General features: G+C 44.0%; 1 protein-coding gene across 1 annotated transcript in view; it reads left to right on the forward strand.

Moving 5' to 3' along the window:
• IDNK (IDNK gluconokinase) overlaps positions 1-10,907 on the forward strand; it is a 30,583-nt gene extending 19,676 nt beyond the window's left edge. Inside the window, exon 5 of the mRNA XM_068236914.1 lies at positions 8,303-10,907. Within this exon, the coding sequence (XP_068093015.1) occupies positions 8,303-8,645 (343 nt within the window). The 3' untranslated portion in view covers positions 8,646-10,907. The remainder of the gene's footprint in view (positions 1-8,302) is intronic.
• The last annotated feature ends 14,132 nt before the right edge of the window (positions 10,908-25,039 follow it).

The raw sequence follows: 25,039 nt of genomic DNA on the forward strand, positions 1-25,039 counted from the left end.
ATAATATTCTTCAAACCCACCTCGGGTTCTCTTTAAGATGAATTTGTTGCTGCTTGTTTTCACCCTCTGCTCCATATTAAACAGCTTGGCAGCGGAGTTCAGTGTTATTCTCATTGCTGTTCCGAGCACGACCTTTGCAATGTTTGCACTTGACTGCACAGGGAAATTGAACTAAAAAATCTACTAGATCAAGAAGACAAACCACAGGGATGTCCATTTCCTTGTGTTTACCATTAAGATGGTTGCTGTCATTTTCATGTAGACCACTTGCTGTTGGCTCTGTCTGTTTATAATCTGACACAATACCAATAAGTTGGTCAGTGTAAAAAATAAATTGTATAAATGTACATATGCTGTAAAATATATACAGTATATATTCTATTCAGCAAAACATTTGTGGCCAGAACTGTAGCTACAGTTCTATAGAGTTTCTCTATCAGTTGCTGTCTAGTTCTTCTTTGCTTAGTTTGTAATAAAGCACTAAGGCCCGGTTCACATTGGCCTAAAAAACGCAAGGTTTAGCGGAACGGACGAGAACAGATGCAAACGGATCCATTCACATTGGTCCATTCGAACTGATCCGTTTGACATGTTCCACTAGTTCAGGCATGGGCAAACTTGGCCCTCTAGCTGTTAAGGAACTACAAGTCCCACAATGCATTGCAGGAGTCTGACAGCCACAGTCATGCCTCATAAAGGCAAATGCATTGTGGGACTTGTAGTTCCTTAACAGCTGGAGGGTCAAGTTTGCCCATGCCTGCACTAGTTTGTGGCTGCTGCAATTTTTCCGGACTGACTGATGCATCGCATTGACCTTGCACTAATGGTACGGAGGATCATGGGTGGAAAACTGGGCCTGTTAAAAACTGATCTGTGCCAGTGTGAACCAGGCCTTGCCCATCCCGCACCCTCCAATTGCGCTTATAAATGCAATGAGGAATGGTTTTATAGGGCAGTGAGGGCAAGGTGATGCAAAAAGTGAACTAGCCCTTACAGACTGCACCTATTCTAAGAACCTCCCCTTTCTCCTTAGTAGGAAACTGCACCCTCTTGTGGTACATTTAGAATACGAGACTGTACTGCACAGGTTTCTAAAACCTTCCTGTAATTTTCTCTCAGACGTTGTTGATAAAACTCCTTCTCCAGTTCGTGTGACTTTTCCAATGGGAATTTATTTGGAACAGCTGCAAAAATATCAATATGATGTAATAGCATAATCCCCTAATGAACAATGAAAAAGCCTGGAGGGTGAACTAAAGCTAAACCAAGTGGAGTAAAGAAATATGTGTTGTGTTGGGTTAGGTGTTTGGTTGTGTTTTGTTAGGTTTAGGAACCCAAAGGTATTTCACCTGGTGTTACCTTGAGCTTATTCTGTTCAATCGTTTCTTAGATTAAATATTAATTACATTTCCTTTGTGTCAACCATATAAAGAGGAAGGAACAACCTTCCCAATATAATTTCAGTGTCAATGAGCTAATCATTAAGAGCTTAGTATTTATCCCAAGGAGCTCAAATTTTATAGAATTTGAAACCACTGTCATATGTTCCAGGTTTCTTTTAACAAGTTGTTACTTGGGCCTTCTCTTCAGACAATGCTGAAGTGGTATATTGTTTCCATTTTATTGGGATCAGACACCTGACAGCTGTAAAATAGTATTCACTTTTGTTGTGCCTTTGCTCTAATACCTGTAATAGGTCAGCTCAGCACAAATATGAAATAGATAAAAATGGATTGTTTTGCATGGAAAACGGCTAAGAACATTTGGGTCCTGCCATAGACTGTAATGTGAATTAAGGCTATAGCGGCACTCCGTGAGTGAAATTTGGAGGCCAGCAAAAGACAGAGCCCCAGTTAGGATAAAAACAGAGCAATTCAGCCCCAGCAATTGCATCTCACCCCCACTGTAAGGCACTTTGGAGGGGGGATAATAATTAAGGCCGCCGGGAAATTTGCCACAGCAGGGTGAGCCATCTTTAGAGATGGCTCGAACCTCAGATTTTGGGTTCGCGAACCACGAATGCGAACTTCCGCAACAGTTCACAGACCGGCGAACCGCAATAGACTTCTATGGGCAAGCGAACTTGAAAAACTACAAACACTGTTTCTGGCCACAAAAGTGATGGAAAAGATGTTGCAAAGGGTCTAACAACTGGAGGGGTGCGTGGCGGAGTGGGATGCATGCCAAAAGTCCTGGGGAAAATTACAGATTTGACGCACAGCAGGGCTAAAATCCCTAAAGGGCAGAAATCACATTACATTGCTAAATTGGACGCATAAAGTGCTTTAAAACATCTTGCGTGTGTATACATGGATCAGGTAGTGTAATTAGTGTACTGCTTCACACTGACAGACCAAACTCACTGTTTAACGCACCGCCGCTAACAGCCGCAAAGGGTTGTCAGTTGACACTCCCAGGACATAAACTGTCAGTCCTCTCGGTGGCAATGTTTGTGTAGTGATGGCCGTGCTCATGCACATGTTGGCGAAAGGCAGGCCATGATGATTTTTTTTTTTTTTGATTAATTGAAAATTGAAGTTACTTATAAAATTCTACAATTTTTTTTTCCTGATTTACAGTGATTTGCAAAAGTATTTAGCCCCCTTGAAGTTTTCCACATTTTGTCATATTACTGCCACAAACATAAATCAATTTTATTGGAATTTCACATGAAAGACCAATACAAAGTGGTGTACACATGAGAAGTGGAACGAAAATCATACAAGATTCCAAACATTTTTTATAAATAACTGCAAAGTGGGGTGGGTGTAATTATTCAGCCCCCTTTGGTCTGAGTGCAGTCAGTTGCCCATAGACATTGCCTGATGAGTGCTAAAGACTAATTAGAGTGCACCTGTGATCTAATGTCAGTACAAATGCAGCTGCTCTGTGACGGCCTCAGAGGTTGTCTAAGAGAACATTGGGAGCAACAACACCATGAAGTCCAAAGAACACACCAGACAGGTCAGGGATAAAGTTATTGAGAAATGTAAAGCAGGCTTAGGCTACAAAAAGATTTCCAAAGCCTTGAACATCCCACGGAGCACTGTTCAAGCGATCATTCAGAAATGGAAGGAGTATGGCACAACTGTAAACCTACCAAGACAAGGCCATCCACCTAAACTCACAGGCCGAACAAGGAGAGCGCTGATCAGAAATGCAGTCAAGAGGCCCATGGTGACTCTGGACGAGCTGCAGAGATCTACAGCTCAGGTGGGGGAATCTGTCCATAGGACAACTATTAGTCGTGCACTGCACAAAGTTGGCCTTTATGGAAGAGTGGCAAAAAGAAAGCCATTGTTAACAGAAAAGCATAAGAAGTCCAATTTGCAGTTTTCCACAAGCTATGTAGGGGCACAGCAAACGTGGAAGAAGGTGCCCTGGTCAGATTGGCCAAAATGTAAAACACTATGTGTGGCAGAAAACTAACACTGCACATCACTCTGAACACACCATCCCCACTGTCAAATATGGTTGTGGCAGCATCATGCTCTGGGGGTGCTTCTCTTCAGCAGGGACAGGGAAGCTGGTCAGAGTTGATGGGAAGATGGATGGAGCCAAATATAGGGCAATCTTGGAAGAAAACCTCTTGGAGTCTGCAAAATACTTGAGACTCGGGTGGAGGTTCACCTTCCAGCAGGACAATGACCCTAAACATAAAACCACGGCAAGAATGGAATGGTTTAAAACTAGGGGTGGGACGGCGAATCCGGCGAATCCACGAATCCCTCGAATATTGAGAAATATTCGAGATTCGTGGATTCGAATCCCGACGCAATTTCCCCCTAAACGAATCCGCCGAATCCCGCTGCATCCCCGCACCACCGCCGATCCCCCGCTCGTCCTATTCCGACCCCCCCGCACCTCCTCCGCTCGCCGCTTGTATAGCTGTGACCATTGGCTCACCTAACACCTGCCCTGGATTCCCTACCTGCCGCCAGCGCAGAGCCGCAGACCTCTTGTTTCCTCCTCTGTTCCCCCTAGTGATCCGCTTTTGCATCGCGTCATCACTGAAGCGCCGGGCGGGTTACTAGAGGGAACAGATGAGGAAACAAGAGGTCTGCGGCGCTGCGCTGGCGGCAGGTAGGGAATCCAGGGCAGGTGTTAGGTGAGCCAATGCTCACATCTATGCAAGGGGCGAGCGGAGGAGGCGCGGGGGGGGGGGGGGGGGTCAGAATAGGGCGAGTGGGGGATCGGAAGAGGACGAGCGGGGGATGCAGCGGGATTCGGCGCTGGATCCCCTTGTTAGGTGAGCCGATGCTTTTTTTTTCTTTGTAAGGGGTGAGCAGAGGAGGCGCACAGAGGGAGGGGTACCCTAGCTAGCTACACTGAGGGTCCCTATACCTAACTAGCTACACTGATGGTCCCTATACCTAACTAGCTATACTGAGGGTCCCTATACCTAACTAGCTATACTGAGGGTCCCTATACCTAACTAGCTATACTGCATGCCCCTATACCTAACTAGCTATACTGAGGGCCCCTATACCTAACTAGCTATACTGAATGCCCCTATACCTAACTAGCTATACTGAATGCCCCTATACCTAACTAGCTATACTGAATGCCCCTATACCTAACTAGCTATACTGAATGCCCCTATACCTAACTAGCTATACTGAGGGTCCCTATACCTAACTAGCTATACTGAATGCCCCTATACCTAGCTGTACTGAGGGTCCCTATACCTAACTAGCTACACTAAATGCCCCTATACCTAACTAGCTATACTGAGGGTCCCTATACCTAACTAGCTATACTGAGGGTCCCTATACCTATCTAGCTACACTGAATGCCCCTATACCTAACTAGCTATATTGAGGGTCCCTATACCTAACTAGCTATACTGAATGCCCCTATACCTAGCTATACTGAAGGCCCCTATACCTAGCTAGCTATACTGAGGTCCCCTATACCAAACTAGCTATACTGAATCCCCTTATACCTAGCTATACTGAATGCCCTTTTACCTAACTAGCTATACTAAGGGCCCCTATACCTAACTAGCTATACTGAATGCCCCTATACCTAACTAGCTATACTGAATGCCCCTATACCTAACTAGCTATACTGAATGCCCCTATACCTAACTAGCTATACTGAGGGCCCCTATACCTAACTAGCTATACTGAATGCCCCTATACCTAGCTATACTGAATGCCCCTATACCTAGCTATACTGAATGCCCCTATACCTAGCTATACTGAAGGCCCCTACCTAGCTAGCTATACTGAAGGCCCCTACCTAGCTAGCTATACTGAAGGCACCTATGCCTAGCTAGCTATACTGAAGGCACCTATACCTAGCTAGCTATATTGAAGGCACCTATACCTAGCTAGCTATACTGAAGGCACCTATGCCTAGCTAGCTATACTGAAGGCACCTATACCTAGCTAGCTATACTGAAGGCACCTATGCCTAGCTAGCTATACTGAAGGCACCTTTACCTAGCTACCTATAGTGTGAGCACCTAGCCTGCCTACCTATACTGTGGGCAACCATTCCACGGAACGCAGGATTCGTTAGATTCGGGATTCGAAAGGTTCGAGATATTCGAGAACCTTTTTAGATTCGGATTCGTATTCGGATTCGAAGAAATTGTGGATTCGTCCCATCCCTATTTAAAACAAAACATATCTATGTGTTAGAATGGCCCAGTCAAAGTCCAGATCTAAATCCAATTGAGAATCTGTGGCAAGATCTGAAAACTGTTGTTCACAAACGCTTTTTAAAAAAAAATGTTTGTAATCATGTATGATTTTCGTTGCACTTCTCATGTGTACACTTGTACACACGTGTATACTTTGTATTGGTCTTTCACGTGGAATTCCAATAAAATTGATTCATGTTTGTGGCAGTAATATGACAAAATGTGGAAAACTTCAAGGGAGCCGAATACTTTTGCAAACCACTGTATGTTACTTTGATAACTGTGGTAATTCCAGAGCTACTACCTGCCGACGAGAGCTGACTAGATATCCTTGGGCCGATTGCACGTCCCCGTGACAGCAACGACACATTCAGATGTCTGACTGCCTTATCAACTTTCAATGGTTCTTTCTCTACCATTGTTAAAGCTTACATATATTTTTTTAAATTACTTTTTCTGCTGTCTGGGCAGTTCCTTCAACAAGAGTCTGTTATGGAGGGCAAGTCCTGACTCAGGGAGGTAGTGACGAAAAATAACATTACAGTAGGACTCTTTCGAGGCCTTGCTGTATAATGATGAGACAAATAAACTTTAAATCCTTTAACAAGAATCTGTTATGGAGGGCATGTCTGCCATTCATTCAACTGTGTGATAAACTTTCCATGGTACTTTCTCAGTACCAAAGTGACCACGGGTAACGGCCGGGGAATCAGGGTTCGATTCCGGTCTGGAGAGGGAGCCACAGACGCAGTGAAAGGTATGTACTGACTGGTATAATACAGTGTGCAGTCACACAGATCCAGTGAAAGGTATGCAGTGACTGGTATAATACAGTGTGCTGGGCCTGGCACAGTACAGCAAGGGCCAGCTGCGACACACAGGGCTGTATATATGAAGTGTCAGTCTCTGTGGCACAAACACACACACACACAAAAAAAACACATCAGAAGAACATTAGCTCTCAAAAGAAATGTTTTTGGGTGCTTTCAGCAACAAATATCAGCAAGGAGCAAGCTAACAACAGCCTAACTAACGCTTTCTCTATCTCCAGCAAGCTCTGTCCCCCTTCCTCGCACTATAGCAAGATCAGCAGAGTAAGAACATGGCAGACGCTGCTGCGTTTTTATAAGGGGGGCAGGGGTCCAGGAGGGAGTGCAGCCTGATTGGCTGCTATGTGCCTGCTGACTGTGATGTAGAGGGTCAAAGTTTAGCCCAATGATGTGGTATAGGGGGCGGGTCAAACTCGCTTTGTGTTTGCGGTTCGCCGTGAACCGCTGAGAATTTCGCTTTATGTGCCTGCAAACAAGGCTGCACCTTCGGAGCCTCTGGTGTATAGTGAGCCTGTAGCTTATACATTTCACAGAACCACATCAATCCACATGCATACAGTCTGTTTTGGTCCTCATCAGTGCAATATACACCATTGGTTCTGGATGTGCAGCCTTGTTTTCAGGGCTATAAAGAGATAATGTGCATATTCAGGAGTGATGCATTATGGGAAACCAGTTGCTCACTTAAAGCTGAATAACTACAAATACCTTCTGTTTGAAGGGGGCAAAATAAAATTCAGCTTTTCTTTTTGATGGTTCTGGGTCACCATGAGTAGTCTGAGTATTCCTTAGTACTGGTCCAAGCCCTATCCCATAGAGCCATATCAGTCTACACCATACACTGATGAGGACCAAAGTCTGAAACGGGCTGTATGCATGTAGGATTGGTGTGGCTCAGTAAATTGTACTAGCTGCAGGCTCACTATACACCAGCAGCTCTGGATGTGCAGCATAAAGAGATTATTTGCACATTCAGGAGTTATGCATCATGGGAAACCACGGTTGCTTATGTAAAGCTGATTTATCACAAATACCTTCTGTTTCAAGAAGAAAAAATTACATTTAGCTCTTTGGTCTCCATGAGCTGTGGGAAGTGGGACAACTTAGTCCTGCATAAGGGCCAGTTTCCATTAGAAGCGGCGTGATGCGGCTACATAGCCGAATCGCACCGCGGGTGGCCTGAACCCAATGCACGGCAATGGAACAGTTTTCATTGCGTGCATTGCATGGGGAGCGGTGTGGAGCGATCTGAGAATCTAAATGGTCCAGTCAATCCAGATCCTCCTGCAACCCACCATTCCAGTGCAGGATCCCTCTATAATTCACCTCAGTGAGTAGAGTAGGTTTCTTCTGGCCATGTGTATCTGGACTGGGTAGGAATAAGTAAGACCCGTGCAAGCCCAGTAGGACTAAGCACTTGTGCGTGGAGGAAAAAGTCACACACAAACGTTTTAGTTCTACTGGACATGAGCAAACCCTTACTTGTGCTTGCTTAGTCTAGATGTACTTGTCCTCAGCTGAAAGTGAGACCAGATAATGAAGAGGGACCCTGTGCTTGAATATTGGGCTTTAGGAGGATCTGAAAAGGCTCAGTAGCAGCCAGTGTTAAGTTTGGCCTCTGCACAAACTTTGTGTTTACAGCAATGGTCATCTGAAATCTTTGGCCACCTTTCAGGAATATTCTCCAGAACTAACAAGGAAAAGGTGAGATCTTGGTTTACAAGCTCCCCACTGGTTAAGTACAGTACTATAAACTATTGCAAGAACCATAGTACCACCAGCAGAAAGACGTGATTCTTACATGTGCTCTTTCTTCCCAAAGCAAGAAAGCTGACGGCCAGAATGTGGTGCTGGCATGCTCAGCACTGAAGAAAGCCTATAGGGAAGGACTGGTTGCTGGGACTAAGCCATGTTCACCTGACACTCCGACACAAGAACATCTGCGATCAGATATCATTTTCGTCTATTTGCAAGGTTCAAAAGAACTGATTTCTGAGAGAATGGAGAAAAGGAAAGGACATTACATGCCAGTGGAATTATTACAGTCACAGTTCGATGCTTTAGAGCCTCCAGCAGCACCTGAGCAGTTCTTGAAAGTTAATGTAGAAAAGGACATCTTACAAATAGTTTCTGAAATACAAGAAGCATTAGAGGGCAGGATTTAAGGTAAAGTTTAGAGCAGAAGTGACTGTTACCCCAGATGACTCGCAACACAAAGTGCCTAACACTAAATGTAAGGAGACGGCTTCTGTGGACTTTTTTTTTGTCCCTTGACATTTCACCACTGGTGCAAAAAATCAATAGTGGTAAAGGGGGAGAAGTGAAAATCGGAACATTTGTGTATTTGCAGGTTGGGCATCACCAATCTTCTGTATGTTTTGCAGTATATGGGTAAATATTAGCTATACTTGCTGGAAACCATGGCAACATTGTATGGATTGGTGTGGTTGGAAAAAAAAACTGATTCAATTGGCTCTGAATAGTGTTTTTTCCTGAGCTGAGCAATACAGAAGGTAACAGGGTAGCAAACTTAATCATTTGAAATTGTAGAAGAATTCCATTTGAAATCATATAAAACTATTTTATTTTAGTGATCAATTGAATCTGTATGTGAAAAAAAATCATCCCTGGTATGGTCACCATAAAGTCCAATACAGATAGCCAATGGGATGGTGATAATTCTGCCTTGCATGCAAATTTAATGCAAAGTATGGAGTTTTTCTTTCAACTAGGTAAAACAAAATAAGGACCAGGCTTGATTCACTAAACTGTGATAACTCATAGCATGGCCGCACTAGCGGTTTCATGCAAAATTGCGAATTTGCGCGCAAAAATGCTACTGCGGTCATGCTAGGAGTTATCATAGTTTAGTGAATCAAGCCCCATAAGCGCTAGCGTAATGGCAAAAGCTCAGCGCTTTTAGAACTGATTTTTCTTGGAGATTCCAGGCATGTGCCTTGCGATTTTCTATTTAATGCTAGTGATTTTTGGTGCGTTTTTGTGTAGCAATTTTTTACATATAGTAGAGCCGCAAGTATACAGGTTTTGTTAAAAAACGCTTGGAAAATCGCTCTGTTTTATTGGTTTTCAGAGCAATTTTCCACTGTCCTATACTTAACATTGAGGCTGAATCGCCTCAGACATGCTGCAGGACCCGCGTTTGCATTCGGGAAAAAGTCACATTGCTCTGGTGTGATCCATCCCCTTCAAATACATCAGCCGAGCATTTTTTTAAAGTGATAGCGTTTTGAAAAGCACTCAGAAGCGCTCTAGGTGTGCACCAGACCTTAATTACTCTCAATTTTGATTGGACCAATTCCAAGCTTCACGCAGTTTGCATGCAAACTGGAATTATTTATATCTCATTGACCATCTCTAAAGTCCACTAATGTAAAATGCACTGGTCCCACAATAGCATTTTTCTGGAATTCGGATATAACGGTATATACTATCAGACCCTGAAACACTTGCCTCGTACTGCCCTAGTGTTTCTAGGACAAGAGGTAAAAGGAACTCTCGCTACTTTGTTGGCAATCTATTGTCATTTCCACTTGTAACTAACTGGTCCAATAGCTTCCTAGTTGCCAACATAATGCTTACAGATCTGTGTTCTCTGTTAATTATGAAGAATCATCATATAAGATTTTAAACTACCGTATATACTCGCAAGCAAGCCGACCCGCATATAAGCCGACCCCCCCACTTTTAACTGAAAAAACAGAAAAAAATGATTGACCCTCATGTAAGCCGGGGGTAGGAAATGCTGGCCGTGTGATTCCCTCATGTGTGTCCCAGTATAGCTAGTATAGTGTCCATTATGGGTAGGTAGTGCCCTGTATAGCTAGTAAAGTGCCCAGTATAGCTAGTATAGTGCTCAGTATAGCTAGTATAGTGCCCAGTATAGTTAGTATAGTGCCCTAGTATAGTGCTCAGTATAGGTAGGTAGTGCTCAGTATAGCTAGTATAGTGCTCAGTATAGCTAGTAAAGTGCCACAGTATAGCTAGTAAAGTGCCACAGTATAGCTAGTAAAGTGCCCCAGTATAGCTAGTAAAGTGCCCCAGTATAGCTAGTATAGTGCCCCCAGTATAGCTAGCATAGTGCTCAGTATAGCTAGCATAGTGTTCAGTATAGCTAGTATAGTGTTCAGTATAGCTAGTATAGTGTTCAGTATAGCTAGTATAGTGTTCAGTATAGCTAGTATAGTGTTCAGTATAGCTAGTATAGTGTTCAGTATAGCTAGTATAGTGTTCAGTATAGCTAGAATAGTGCCCCAGTATAGCTATTATAATGCCCCGGTATAGCTAGTATAGTGCCCCAATGTAAGTAGATAGTGCCCAGTATAGCTAGTATAGTGCTCAGTATAGGTAGATAGTGTCCCGACCCCCCCGCCCGCCGCCGCCGCCGCTGCTGCTGCTGCTATTATTAGCTTACCCGGCGGCTTCCCATATCCCTCCCTCCGTCTCCTGCACTGGCTTGTAAATAGTTCGCAGCAGCTCGCCCCACGGCGGCTGCTGTGTGATGACGGAGGAAGCTGTAGGCAGAGCGGCTTCCTGTACGGGCGATGTGTATCGCCGTTGCTATGGGAACCGCTCTGCCTACAGCTTCCTCCGTCATCACACAGCAGCCGCCGTGGGGCGAGCTGCTGCGAACTATTTACAAGCCAGTGCAGGAGACGGAGGGAGGGATATGGGAAGCCGCCGGGTAAGCTAATAGCAGCGGCGGCGGAGGGGGGGGGGGGGGGGTATAAGGAGCAAACATGACTCGCAAGCAAGCCGACCCCCCAACTTTTGGCCCACTTTTGGGGGGTCAAAAATTCGGCTTGCTTGCGAGTATATACGGTATTCACTTGACTTATAGCTATAAGAAATAAAAGTGCCGATGCTGAATGTATTTCACTGGTGTAAAGCATTTGTTGCTAAAATGTATTTACTACACTGATCATTTTTTAATATTCCTAGATTTTAAAGTACAATTAGCATAATGTAAGGTGTTTAATGTGTGTGTTAATGTGTTTTTTTTAAGTCCTTTGTATAATGTTTAATTATAAATGTACAAATAAGCCAAATGCTTAACTTAACTACATTGTAAGCCTTTTCTACATAATTCTGCCTTATGATGTACCTTTTGTATAATTATGAATCTACCAAGACAAGTCTTGAAGAGAAAACTACAGTGTAACATAACATACCATTAAGAAAAAAAACTTTTAAAAAAGAAGCATGACCCATGACCCCCGAGTGATTCCCGGTTACTTTAGAGCGTGCCGGTTGCTTGAGTTCTGGATAACTGGGACTCTTCTGGAATTTGTTTGGTTCACTTTTAAGCTGCCTAAACTTACACACAGATTTTGCATAATTTAGCATCAACTCTGCATTATTTGCATGTCATTCATCATCCCTACTGATCAGGTGAAACTCTACTGGTATAAATAAGGCATTGCTGTATGGACTATGGTTTCTCAGTGAACTATGAAAGAAAAGAGTGCCCTAACGTGATCACAAAGTCTTTGAATACCGTGCAGTGGTAAAGTACCTAATGGAAAAGACAGAAGAAATCTACAGAGAGGGCTGGTGCACACCGAGCGGCGTTTTGGGCGTTTTCAGATCCGCTTGCGGCTGCGGATCCGCTTGGTCAATGTATCTCAATGGGGTGGTGCACACCGGAGCAGGAGGCGTTTTGCAGAAACGAAAAATGCCTGCATTTTTTGGATTTCGGATGCGTTTCTGCCTCCAATGTTAAGTATAGGAAAAACGCAAAACGCCTGTAAAACCGCTTGATCAAGCGGATTTTGATGCGGATGCGTTTTTTAGAAGAATGCGCACTTCCAGGTCAAAGTGTGCTTCCTGTGTGGCAGATTTGCATGAGGGATTTTAGACTGCGCAGGAGGAAGATGGCAGCAAGGTGGTTTACCACTGAAAACCTCATAATTAAGATAGAAAACAGCCCAGAACTTTATGACAAGTCATTGCCTGGATATAAAGACCACCAAAGGGCTCATGAAATCTGGAGCAACATTGCAAAAGAATTTCTTGGAGAAAAATGGAATACTTTGAGCCAAAAGGGCAAGGATTCTAAGAGTAAGTATATGTGTACAGAATGTTTTTTTTTATTTATTTCATGCAGCACTTTGCCGACAATATATCATCACCCCTCCACTAAATGAGTAATTAAACAATTAGAAATTTCATTATCACAGGTCTCTGGCAAAGCTGTTCTCTCTATAGCCATCTCTCATTATAAACAGCAGGTACATGTGTGTGTATGTACTCACATGTATTATTAGAGAGGGTGCTATTTGCCACTTTAGAGTGTAATGAATGATATAGACATACAACACGTTTTCAAGAATGTTTATTTGCACAATAATGATGATCACGTAATGTAAGTAAATAGCAGCCTGCAGGTTTTTTATTTCTTAAAGTTATGGCACAAAATAATCAGCTAATGGGGCGCATGCGCGGCGCGCTAGAGAGCGGAAGCAGCCTGATGCAGCTCTGCTAGAGACGGGCTCTATTTAGCCTTATCCTGGGGCTTTGAAGCACTTACAGAAAGCGAAATTTCAAGCAGCCCCTTCCCTTAGCTGTTGTGCATGTCCCGGAGGCAAAAAAGGACCGGAACATCGGGGAGACAGAAACCGGTGACTGATTACCTACTTAGGCCGCGCTCCTCTGTCACGATGTCTCAAGATGGCCGCGGCTCCCCAGCACCATCACTGGATTCTATACCTGAGTCAGGCCCGGATTGGACTCAATCTAAAGCGGAGAGGGAAAGAGGCCTTTCCAGATCGGACCTGGAGGAAAGTCTTGACCGGATGTGTGGCAAGCTGGTAGGAAAATTTCAATCCGAGCTCCAGCGCGTGGAGGCCTCTTTGACGCAGATTTCTGCGCTGGGGAACAGAACCAACGTCTTAGAAACGAAGCATGACGAACTTCTGGCCGCGCACAAAGCCTTAAAAGCAGAACATAACATCCTTAAAGAGTCGGTATGGGCATTGCAATCTCAATCCGAGGACTTTGATAACAGAACCCGTCGCAATAACTTGCATCAGGGGCCTACCTGAAACTTACCAGGATCTTCCAGCAACTGTAAGTCAAATCTTTTCTCTCCTATTACCTGAGTTGCCCCTTGAAAGCTTCACTTGCGACAGGGTCCATAGAGCTCTGCAACCTCAGCCGACCCCTGAATCCCTTCCAAGGGACATTATAATGTGCTTAAAAGACTTTCTGATTAAAGAGCAAATACTACAGAAAGCACGCCAGAAATCGGATATTACGTTTGAGAGCCACAAGATTCAAATCTATCAGGATCTCTCTCCCGTAACGTTGGAGAAGAGGCGCAAGATGAAAGCAATCACTGCTGCGCTTAAAGCACAAATTAAGTATCGCTGGGGCTTTCCCTTTAAACTTCTTGTGCTTCATAACGGAGTCAACCATGCTGCCATTTCCCCTGAAGATGACTCACGCCTCCTGCGCAAGCTTGGCCTGCAAATACCCCCTGCCAGCTCTCCCCAAAAGCAATCCTCCCGGCCGTTATCACCTATCTGGACCTCTAAGAAAACGCAAGCAAGATGCAACTCTCCTCAGGCCTCATGCTCTCAGACACAAGAAGAGGGGTGAAGGTATACTATTTTCTCATAAGGAACTAACTTTCTTTACAGTTCTTACACTACTATGTTAATCCTCACCTGAAGATCGCCCATACGTTTACTGCTCACCTTACTGTTTGCGAACTTTTGGCCCCGACTCCCGGCCCAATTTTACAGGTTAACCGTTATATTATTGCACTTCATTGCTACTAAAAGCTAAACTTCCGAGCTTTGCTGTTCCCCCCTCGACTGTGGGACTGCTCTTCCAGTCGTTGTATTTCAGGACAATTTTTTCCATAAGGTTGAAATTGGACTTGAAAAACTATTACAGTTTTGAGTTACCACTTCATACGGTATGCCTATTGAGATCCTATTTGCATGTCTCGAGCTTATTACCTTACCATCTAGTGGATAGAGTTAAAATGTTAAACACTTGCCTAATTATCAGTTTATTGATACACGTCCTCATTGTAAGTTGTCCTAGAGTATTATCCTCTTATAACATATTCTCGCCTGTTATTCCCATGTACTTTTCCAATTTAATTCTGATAAGATCCACAAGATGGCACCACCACTACTCCAGCTTCCTTATGCTAATAAATAATATCCTGGTTAAATGACCCTAACAATCCTTACGCATAATGTGCAAGGCCTAAATTCACCAACAAAGAGGAAGGCATTTAACCCATTCAGGTTCCGTCGTTTTCACGCGAGAAATGTTCACTTCCCATTCATTAGCCTATAACTTTATCACTACTTATCACAATGCACTGATCTATATCTTGTTTTTTCCGCCACCAATTAGGCTTTTTTTGGGGGGTACATTTTGCTAAGAGCCACTTTACTGTAAATGCATTTTAACAGGAAGAATAAGAAAAAATGGAAAAATTCATTATTTCTCAGTTTTCAGCCATTATAGTTTTAAAATAATACATGCCTCCATAATTAAAACTCACGTATTGTATATGCCCATATGTCCCGGTTATTACACCGTTAAAATTATGTCCCTATCACAATGTATGGCGACAATATTTTATTTGGAAATAAAGGTGCATTTTTTCCATTTTGCATCTATCACTATTTACAAGTTTAAAATAAAAAAAATATAGAAATATTTCATCTTTACATTGATATTTAAAAAGTTTAGACCCTTAGGTAAATATTTACATGTTTTTTTTTATACTAAAAATTTTATTAGGGTACTTTTGGGAGGGTGGGAGGTAAACAATAGATTTATAATGTAAATGTGTGTTAATTCTGTTTTTTTTTTTTTTTTCAGGTGTAGTATTACTTTTTGGCCACAAGATGGCGGCCATGAGTTTGTTTACATGACGTCACTCTAAGCGTAGCACGCGCTTAGAGTGACACATCGGGAAGGAAACGGCCAGAAAAGGCGCAGCTTCCGAGAGAAGCTGTCGCTTTTTCAGCGGGGGAGAGGAATCAATGATCGGGCTCCGTAGCCCGATACATTGATTCCTTGGCTACCGAGCCCGCGGCCGGGAGTGCGCGTGCACGATCGGCCATGGGGGCGCGCGGTAGCGCGCATGGTTCCTGGACGTAGAAACTACGTCCAGGAACCAAAATAGGTTAAGCAATATAAACAACTACAAGCAGATGTTTTACTCCTGCAAGAAACACACTTCTTGAAGGACCACTGTCCCTCCTACTTTGATAAATCATATACTAAGGCCTATTTCACTGCTTATCAAAACAAAACCCGTGGTGTTGCCATCTTCTTCAAAAATTCAGTGATGTTTGATTGTAGCAAGGTTTATAAGGATCCAGAGAGCAGGTTCCTGATACTGAAAGGGGTTCTGGGAGGAAAAGATATTACTATATGTAATGTGTATGCACCACATACAAACCAAGCCACTTTTTACAGAGAGCTATTCCAACGCTTGGAGGCTTTTCACTCTCCTCATCTAATATTTGCTGGGGACTTTAATGCTGTCAGCAATCCATTAGCTGACAGGAGCAGACTTGCAGAGAGCAGTAGAACCTTTCCCAAATCTTTAAGCACTGCTTTACGCTCCTCTCAGCTAACTGATTTATGGAGAGCCTTTAACATGGGAGATAAATCCTACACGTATTATTCCAATCCTCAAAACACTTACACCAGGTTAGACTACATAATGCTTTCTCCAATACTCTTAGCTAATGCCTCTGCCTCAGAGATTCACCCCTGTGTATGGTCCGACCATCAGATTGTTCGTGGTACCTTGAGGAATTTGGGAGCACCGTTCTCGATCGAGAATTGGAGACTTAACGATCTCCTTCTCCAAGATGCTGGAATAGTGAGTGATCTACATCAAGCACTCGAGGAATTTTTCATCTTAAATAACAATGGAGAAGTGTCCATAGGCACTCTCTGGGCGTGTCATAAGGCCTTTATTAGAGGGAAAATTATTCAACTGGCCTCTCAACGTAAGAGAACCAGACTTGCGACTATTATTCGCTTGACCTCTGAACTCTCTGCACTATACAAATCCCACTCCACTTCACATGACAGAGATATCTTAGCTACCATTAGAGAAAAGCGCCAACATTTAAACGATCTACTATCTGAAAAAACTGAAAAAGCTCTAAAATTCACCAGGGCTAAATTTCTACTATATGGCAGCTCGGCTAGCACCATGTTTGCCAGAAAGCTTCAAAAATTCCAGAAAGCTCTATATATATATATATATATATATATATATATATATATATATATATATATATATATATATATATATATAAATAAACTTCAGAACAGACATGGTACTATTGAATCTAGACCAGCCCAGGTAATGAAACTCTTTGAAGACTATTATAAGAAACTATTTGACTTTTCTTCAAAATGCCAGCCCAATGAAATTGAAGACTGGCTAGCCTCCTTACCTATCCCTAAACTTACCGCTGAACAGTCTGATGGTCTCAACCAGCCAATTACCACCCTTAAAATTTCTAAGGCTATTTCCTCACTCAAACAATCCAAAGCACCAGGCCCAGACGGTTTCTCTGGTCTATATTATAAAACGTTTGACAAGATACTTATCCCCCAACTTAAAAGTCTGTATAATGCTGCTCTCCAGGGCACTAAATTTCCTGATGAACTCACTCAAGCTTTTATATCACTAATTCCCAAACCTCACCTTGATCATACCCAACCCCAAAATTTTCGCCCAATCTCCTTAATCAACAATGACTCTAAAATTTTCTCTAAAATAATGGCTGATCGTTTAGCTTTAGTAGCCCCATATCTGGTTTCGCAACAACAATCAGGATTTATACCCCAACGTCAAACTATTGATAACACTAGATTGGCTTGTAATATCCTACAAGATGCTAAGCTTTCAGATGAGAGATTTTTAATGTTAAGTTTAGATTTACGCAAAGCATTTGACTCGGTGACATGGCCCTTTTTACATAAAGTTATCTCCCATATGGGTATCCAGGGTCCGTTTATTAATGCAATTTTAGCTCTTTACAACAACCCACAAGCTAAATTAAGGATTCCAGGAATTTTATCTGAACCGCTAACAATTAAGCGAGGGACTAGGCAAGGCTGCCCTCTTTCCCCCCTCTTATTTTCATTAGCTATAGAGCCATTATCACTGGCCATCCAGAACAACCCTGACATTAAAGGCTATCTTCATGCTAATCAAGAGCACAAAGCAATTTTTTATGCAGATGATGCTTTGCTATTTTTAACACAGCCTATCACCTCTATGCCAACACTTTTCCAGCTGTTGGAACATTTTGGCAGAATATCAGGCCTTGAGGTAAATGTGCACAAATCGTAAGCAATGGCAGTAAATCTTCCTCCTAAAGTAATCAAACTCTATCAGGCTAACTGAATTTAAATGGGTGTCTACTGAGTTGTCAGGGGCGTAGCAATAGGGGGTGCAGAGGTAGCGACCGCATCGGGGCCCTTGGGCCAGAGGGGCCCCGAAGGGTCCACCCTCTATCACAGTATTAGCTCTCTATTGGTCCTGTGCTGGTAATAATCACTTCTATAGATGCTTTGAATAGTAGTAATCCTTAACACACTGTTCCCCATCCCCTTCTTGCACCTCTGACACTGGTATTGTACTTGGCAGTTTTTGGTGCGCCGTATCAATTGTTATGTATAGAGTGCTTGGGGGGGCCCCATGTAAAACTTGCATCGGGGCCCACAGCTCTTTAGCTACGCCACTGTGAGTTGTCATATCTGGGCATTAAGCTCACTTCTGACTATACTCGCCTAGTTAGCGCAAACTATTTGCCATTATACAGATCTGTGCAGAATACCCTCAACGACTGGAATTCATACAAAATACCATGGTTAGGTAAAATCACTGCCATCAAAATGGTCATCCTACCCAGACTACTATATTTAATGAGAGCCTTACCTTTAAATCCTGGTCGCACCCTTATAAACAAGTTTCAAAGGCTGATTAATAAATACATATGGACAGGTAAACCAGCCCGCTTCAAGAACATTTACCTATATCGTAAAACTTCAGATGGAGGTGTAGGAGCACCAAATCTATGGCTATACCTACTCTCCACTAGATTTGCTCAATCCCTTTCTTGGTTTGATGACCAGTCCACAAATCTTTGGGTGAATTTCGAAAAAGAATCAATATTACCTTTTAATATCACCTCTATCTCATATCTGGAGATCTCTCACCTGAAAGAACTTAAAAGCAAAAATCTCATAGTGCATGAAAATCTTGCCCTCTGGTACACCTACAGGTATAACTTTAAACTATGTTCACCCAAACCTCCTAGGTTATCCCTCATTGGACACCCCAAATTTGCTCCTGCATTTAGAGACAGTTCCTCCTTTTCTTGGTGGATCAACAATGGAATCACTTACTCAAACTGATTCTGGATCGGGGGTAAATTTGTTCCCTTTGAAATGTTAAGGTTTACGAAAGAGCTACCATGGTCCCAATATTTCACATACACACAAATACGTCACTTCTTTACCCAAGCCTCCAGTCCTGAGGGTCTCACAAACCGTACTTTCTATGAAAGTTTGTTCCTTTCCCACACTCAGCCTACAGGAGTTATCTCTCGGATTTATTCCCATCTAATTACTCACAATATAGATACTAAGACTAAATATATGCTAGAGTGGGAAACAGAACTCCAAACCACACTTGAACCCCAAGACTGGTTAAAAATTTGGGAGAACCTCCAAATAGCCACAAAAAGTCAAGCAATCAAAGATACTGCTCTGAAAGTTGCCACTAGATGGTACAGGACCCCACTTAAAGGGAACCTTAACTGAACGGGGGGTAAAGAGTTTTACTTACCTGGGGCTATTACCAGCCCCCTGCAGCAGTCCTGTGCCCTCGGCGCCGCTCTGGAATCCTCTGGTCCCCTGCTGTCAGTTTCGTTTGACGACTCACCAGTCGCCGGCCGCCATGCGTATTATTGGACGCATTCACCAATGCAATTAGCGCTATTGCGGACCGCAATGCGTACAATAATACACGTTGCCGCATATCTACGCGTGCGGAATGCGGCAACGCGTATTTTCGTACATGTTGCGGTCCGCAATAGCGCTAATTGCATTGGTGAATGCGTCCAACAATACGCATGGCGGCCGGCGACTGGTGAGTTGTCAAAAATGAAACTAAGTGACAGCGGGGGACCAGAGGATTCCAGAGCGGCGCCGAGGGCACAGGACTGCTGCAGGGGGCTGGTAATAGCCCCAGGTAAGTAAAACTCTTTACCCGTTCAGTTAAGGTTCCCTTTAAGCTTAATAAAATCTTTCCCTCCATCTGCCCACTCTGCTTTCGTGGATGCCAAGCAGAAGGTTCCATACTGCACATATTTTGGAATTGTCCCTTAATCACGGTCGTGTGGGATAAACTCAGGACTGGATTACGATCCCTTATAGAAAAAGTGGTCAAGCTAACACCTTCTCAAGCTTTACTTCTTGCCCCCAACTCTGAAATCCCCCGCAAATGGAAAAGAGTGTACAATGTATTTATCTGCTCGGTCCTCTGGATGGTAGCCAGAAACTGGAAAGGGTCTGACACCCCATTTAACCAAGTCATATCTAGAGTTGAAGATATTCGGACTATGGACCTCATTTATCATACACTACACCACACCTTGCCCAAATTCCACTATAACTGGGATGACTGGTCTGTTTCTAAAATGTTTATAGATGCTTAGAATATCCAATAGATGCTGCTATTCGATGAGGATGTGCTCAACTATTATTATTTACTCTCATGTTTAATAGGTTAAATATTAATACAGCCTATATTACCATGTATGCTTTCTTAAACTCACAATACAGTTGTCTGTTAATAATCTTACTGATACTCTTCTGTACACATACTACTACTGTCTTATTCATGTCAAAATTGCATATCTGTAATGACTAATTTAAACCTCTATCAATAAAACTTTTGTAAAAGAAAATAATCAGCTAATTTGTCTCTGTTTTGAATGGCAGAAATGGGACCACGTAAAGTAGCTGGTGGTAACGTTACAAGAGCACTGTTTGAAATATCCTACTCTTCCTCCTCTATGGTCATGCTATCTAGTGTTCTCACATAATTATGCAAAATACATGTTGCCTTCACAACTGTTATAGCATACTTTGGTTGCATTTTTATTGCAGTGTGATAAATGCGCCATTTGTTTGCAAGAATTCCAAAAGCACATTCTACTACTTGTCTGGCTTTGGTCAGGCGGTTATTAAAGACTAGTTTTTTATGAGTCATATCTCTCTGTGCATACGGTCTCATAACATGTTGAGACAGTGCAAAAGCCTCATCAGCCACAAACACACAGGGGTAAGGTGGTTCTAGAGTGTCAGGCCAGGGGCGTGGTGGTGGTAAAGTCATCTGGCCTGTGCGAAGCTTCAAGCCAAATCGACTGTGCTGGAAGACTGAGGAATCATGGGAACTTCCGTAAGCGCCAACATCCACATAGATAAATTTCAAATTAGGATCCACCACAGCCATGAGCACAAGTGAAAAGAATTTCTTATAATTGTAATACAGACTGCCAGTGAATGCAGGCATAACCAGTCTGACATGTTTCCCATCCACTGCTCCAAGGCAGTTAGGGAAATCATGTTTTTCCCAAAAAAGCTGCATGTTAGCCTCCCACATAGGTACGTCAGGAGTTGGCATAAATTCCGGTTGCAGTACTTTCCAGATCAATTTGCAGGTGTCCAAAACTAAGTATCGGATTGTACTTCTTCCCATGAGGAATTGGTAATGAAGTGCTGCATATGAATGCCCTGTTGCCAGAAATCTGCAAAAGAAAAGAAATAACATGTATGTTTATTTTTATTCCTAGTTGGCCTCCTGCGGACAAGATGGAAGTCGGTCAGAGACAGTTACAAAAAGGAGATTGAAAAGCAATACCATGAATCAAAAAGTGGGTCTGGAAGTTCGCAGCGAACAAAATATAAATATTGTGGCATATTAGAATTTCTACGAAAACATCATGAACAGGCTGAGTAAGTATGGCGTAAATGTTAACCTATTGCAATGTTTGTCAACTTCGCCAATAGAACAGTGAAGGAAGTAGTAGCCCCAGAATGCAATTAAGTAGTGTTTAACGCATAATCTGCCATCACTCTACCAAATATATTGGGGGACGTAGCTTAATGTAAGCATGGTGTAGGTCCTGTTTAAAGTGATTATTACATGACAGGAATCTGGACTGTTCCTTACCCAACATAACAGTTGCCTGACAGTGCTGTTTATATGTTTGGCTGCAGTAGTGTCTGCATCACACATCTGTAACACACATCTACATAAATCATTGCTAGTTTACTCAGGCCAGTTTTGCTCTATGCTTGCTCAGGGGCTGTGCCTAAAAGCTATGTACACAAATTATGGGAAAAATAGACAGGCTACTGCTATTGTTTTGCAATGAAAGATGCATCGCATTGTGCGAATATATTTGCTGTGACATCCATGGTCACTATTCCATGAACTAATGTTGTGCTTTTCCCTTACCAAAGAACTGAAGCTAGCCTACCACCAGATCCTGAGAAGGACGATGTAGAGGTGCCACCGAACAGTGATGTAGAAGTGGAAGAAGACACTACACAGGATGTTGACACTGCTACAGTGGAAGACAGTGACTCTACTACCCCAGATCACACACCACACAGCCCAGCGAGTAGTCGGACACGCACAACTGTCAGGTCTAGTAGAGGTGTGAGGGTAGCTACACAAGGCAGGAGAATAGGAAGAGGTATGAGCAGGGCTGAATACGATCACACCAGATCACACACCACACAGCCCAGCGAGTAGTCGGACACGCACAACTGTCAGGTCTAGTAGAGATGTGAGGCTAGCTTCACAAGGCAGGAGAATAGGAAGAGGTATGAGCAGGGCTGAATACGATCACACCAGATCACACACCACACAGCCCAGCGAGTAGTCGGACACGCACAACTGTCAGGTCTAGTAGAGGTGTGAGGGTAGCTACACAAGGCAGGAGAATAGGAAGAGGTATGAGCAGGGCTGAATACGATCACACCAGATCACACACCACACAGCCCAGCGAGTAGTCGGACACGCACAACTGTCAGGTCTAGTAGAGATGTGAGGCTAGCTACACAAGGCAGGAGAATAGGAAGAGGTATGAGCAGGGCTGAATACGATCACACCAGATCACACACCACACAGCCCAGCGAGTAGTCGGACACGCACAACTGTCAGGTCTAGTAGAGATGTGAGGCTAGCTTCACAAGGCAGGAGAATAGGAAGAGGTATGAGCAGGGCTGAATACGATCACACCAGATCACACACCACACAGCCCAGCGAGTAGTCGGACACGCACAACTGTCAGGTCTAGTAGAGATGTGAGGCTAGCTTCACAAGGCAGGAGAATAGGAAGAGGTATGAGCAGGGCTGAATACGATCACACCAGATCACACACCACACAGCCCAGCGAGTAGTCGGACACGCACAACTGTCAGGTCTAGTAGAGATGTGAGGCTAGCTACACAAGGCAGGAGAATAGGAAGAGGTATGAGCAGGGCTGAATACGATCACACCAGATCACACACCACACAGCCCAGCGAGTAGTCGGACACGCACAACTGTCAGGTCTAGTAGAGATGTGAGGCTAGCTTCACAAGGCAGGAGAATAGGAAGAGGTATGAGCAGGGCTGAATACGATCACACCAGATCACACACCACACAGCCCAGCGAGTAGTCGGACACGCACAACTGTCAGGTCTAGTAGAGATGTGAGGCTAGCTTCACAAGGCAGGAGAATAGGAAGAGGTATGAGCAGGGCTGAATACGATCACACCAGATCACACACCACACAGCCCAGCGAGTAGTCGGACACGCACAACTGTCAGGTCTAGTAGAGATGTGAGGCTAGCTACACAAGGCAGGAGAATAGGAAGAGGTATGAGCAGGGCTGAATATGATCACACCAGATCACACACCACACAGCCCAGCGAGTAGTCGGACACGCACAACTGTCAGGTCTAGTAGAGATGTGAGGCTAGCTACACAAGGCAGGAGAATAGGAAGAGGTATGAGCAGGGCTGAATACGATCACACACCACACAGCCCAGCGAGTAGTCGGATACGCACAACTGTCAGGTCTAGTAGAGATGTGAGGCTAGCTACACAAGGCAGGAGAATAGGAAGAGGTATGAGCAGGGCTGAATACGATCACACCAGATCACACACCACACAGCCCAGCGAGTAGTCGGACACGCACAACTGTCAGGTCTAGTAGAGATGTGAGGCTAGCTACACAAGGCAGGAGAATAGGAAGAGGTATGAGCAGGGCTGAATACGATCACACCAGATCACACACCACACAGCCCAGCGAGTAGTCGGACACGCACAACTGTCAGGTCTAGTAGAGATGTGAGGCTAGCTTCACAAGGCAGGAGAATAGGAAGAGGTATGAGCAGGGCTGAATACGATCACACCAGATCACACACCACACAGCCCAGCGAGTAGTCGGACACGCACAACTGTCAGGTCTAGTAGAGATGTGAGGCTAGCTTCACAAGGCAGGAGAATAGGAAGAGGTATGAGCAGGGCTGAATACGATCACACCAGATCACACACCACACAGCCCAGCGAGTAGTCGGACACGCACAACTGTCAGGTCTAGTAGAGATGTGAGGCTAGCTTCACAAGGCAGGAGAATAGGAAGAGGTATGAGCAGGGCTGAATACGATCACACCAGATCACACACCACACAGCCCAGCGAGTAGTCGGACACGCACAACTGTCAGGTCTAGTAGAGATGTGAGGCTAGCTACACAAGGCAGGAGAATAGGAAGAGGTATGAGCAGGGCTGAATATGATCACACCAGATCACACACCACACAGCCCAGCGAGTAGTCGGACACGCACAACTGTCAGGTCTAGTAGAGATGTGAGGCTAGCTACACAAGGCAGGAGAATAGGAAGAGGTATGAGCAGGGCTGAATACGATCACACACCACACAGCCCAGCGAGTAGTCAGACACGCACAACTGTCAGGTCTAGTAGAGATGTGAGGCTAGCTACACAAGGCAGGAGAATAGGAAGAGGTATGAGCAGGGCTGAATACGATCACACCAGATCACACACCACACAGCCCAGCGAGTAGTCGGACACGCACAACTGTCAGGTCTAGTAGAGATGTGAGGCTAGCTACACAAGGCAGGAGAATAGGAAGAGGTATGAGCAGGGCTGAATACGATCACACCAGATCACACACACCACACAGCCCAGCGAGTAGTCGGACACGCACAACTGTCAGGTCTAGTAGAGATGTGAGGCTAGCTTCACAAGGCAGGAGAATAGGAAGAGGTATGAGCAGGGCTGAATACGATCACACCAGATCACACACCACACAGCCCAGCGAGTAGTCGGACACGCACAACTGTCAGGTCTAGTAGAGATGTGAGGCTAGCTTCACAAGGCAGGAGAATAGGAAGAGGTATGAGCAGGGCTGAATACGATCACACCAGATCACACACCACACAGCCCAGCGAG

The sequence above is a fragment of the Hyperolius riggenbachi genome, chromosome 1 (assembly GCF_040937935.1).
Source record: "Hyperolius riggenbachi isolate aHypRig1 chromosome 1, aHypRig1.pri, whole genome shotgun sequence".
In the NCBI taxonomy this organism is placed as follows: domain Eukaryota; kingdom Metazoa; phylum Chordata; class Amphibia; order Anura; family Hyperoliidae; genus Hyperolius; species Hyperolius riggenbachi.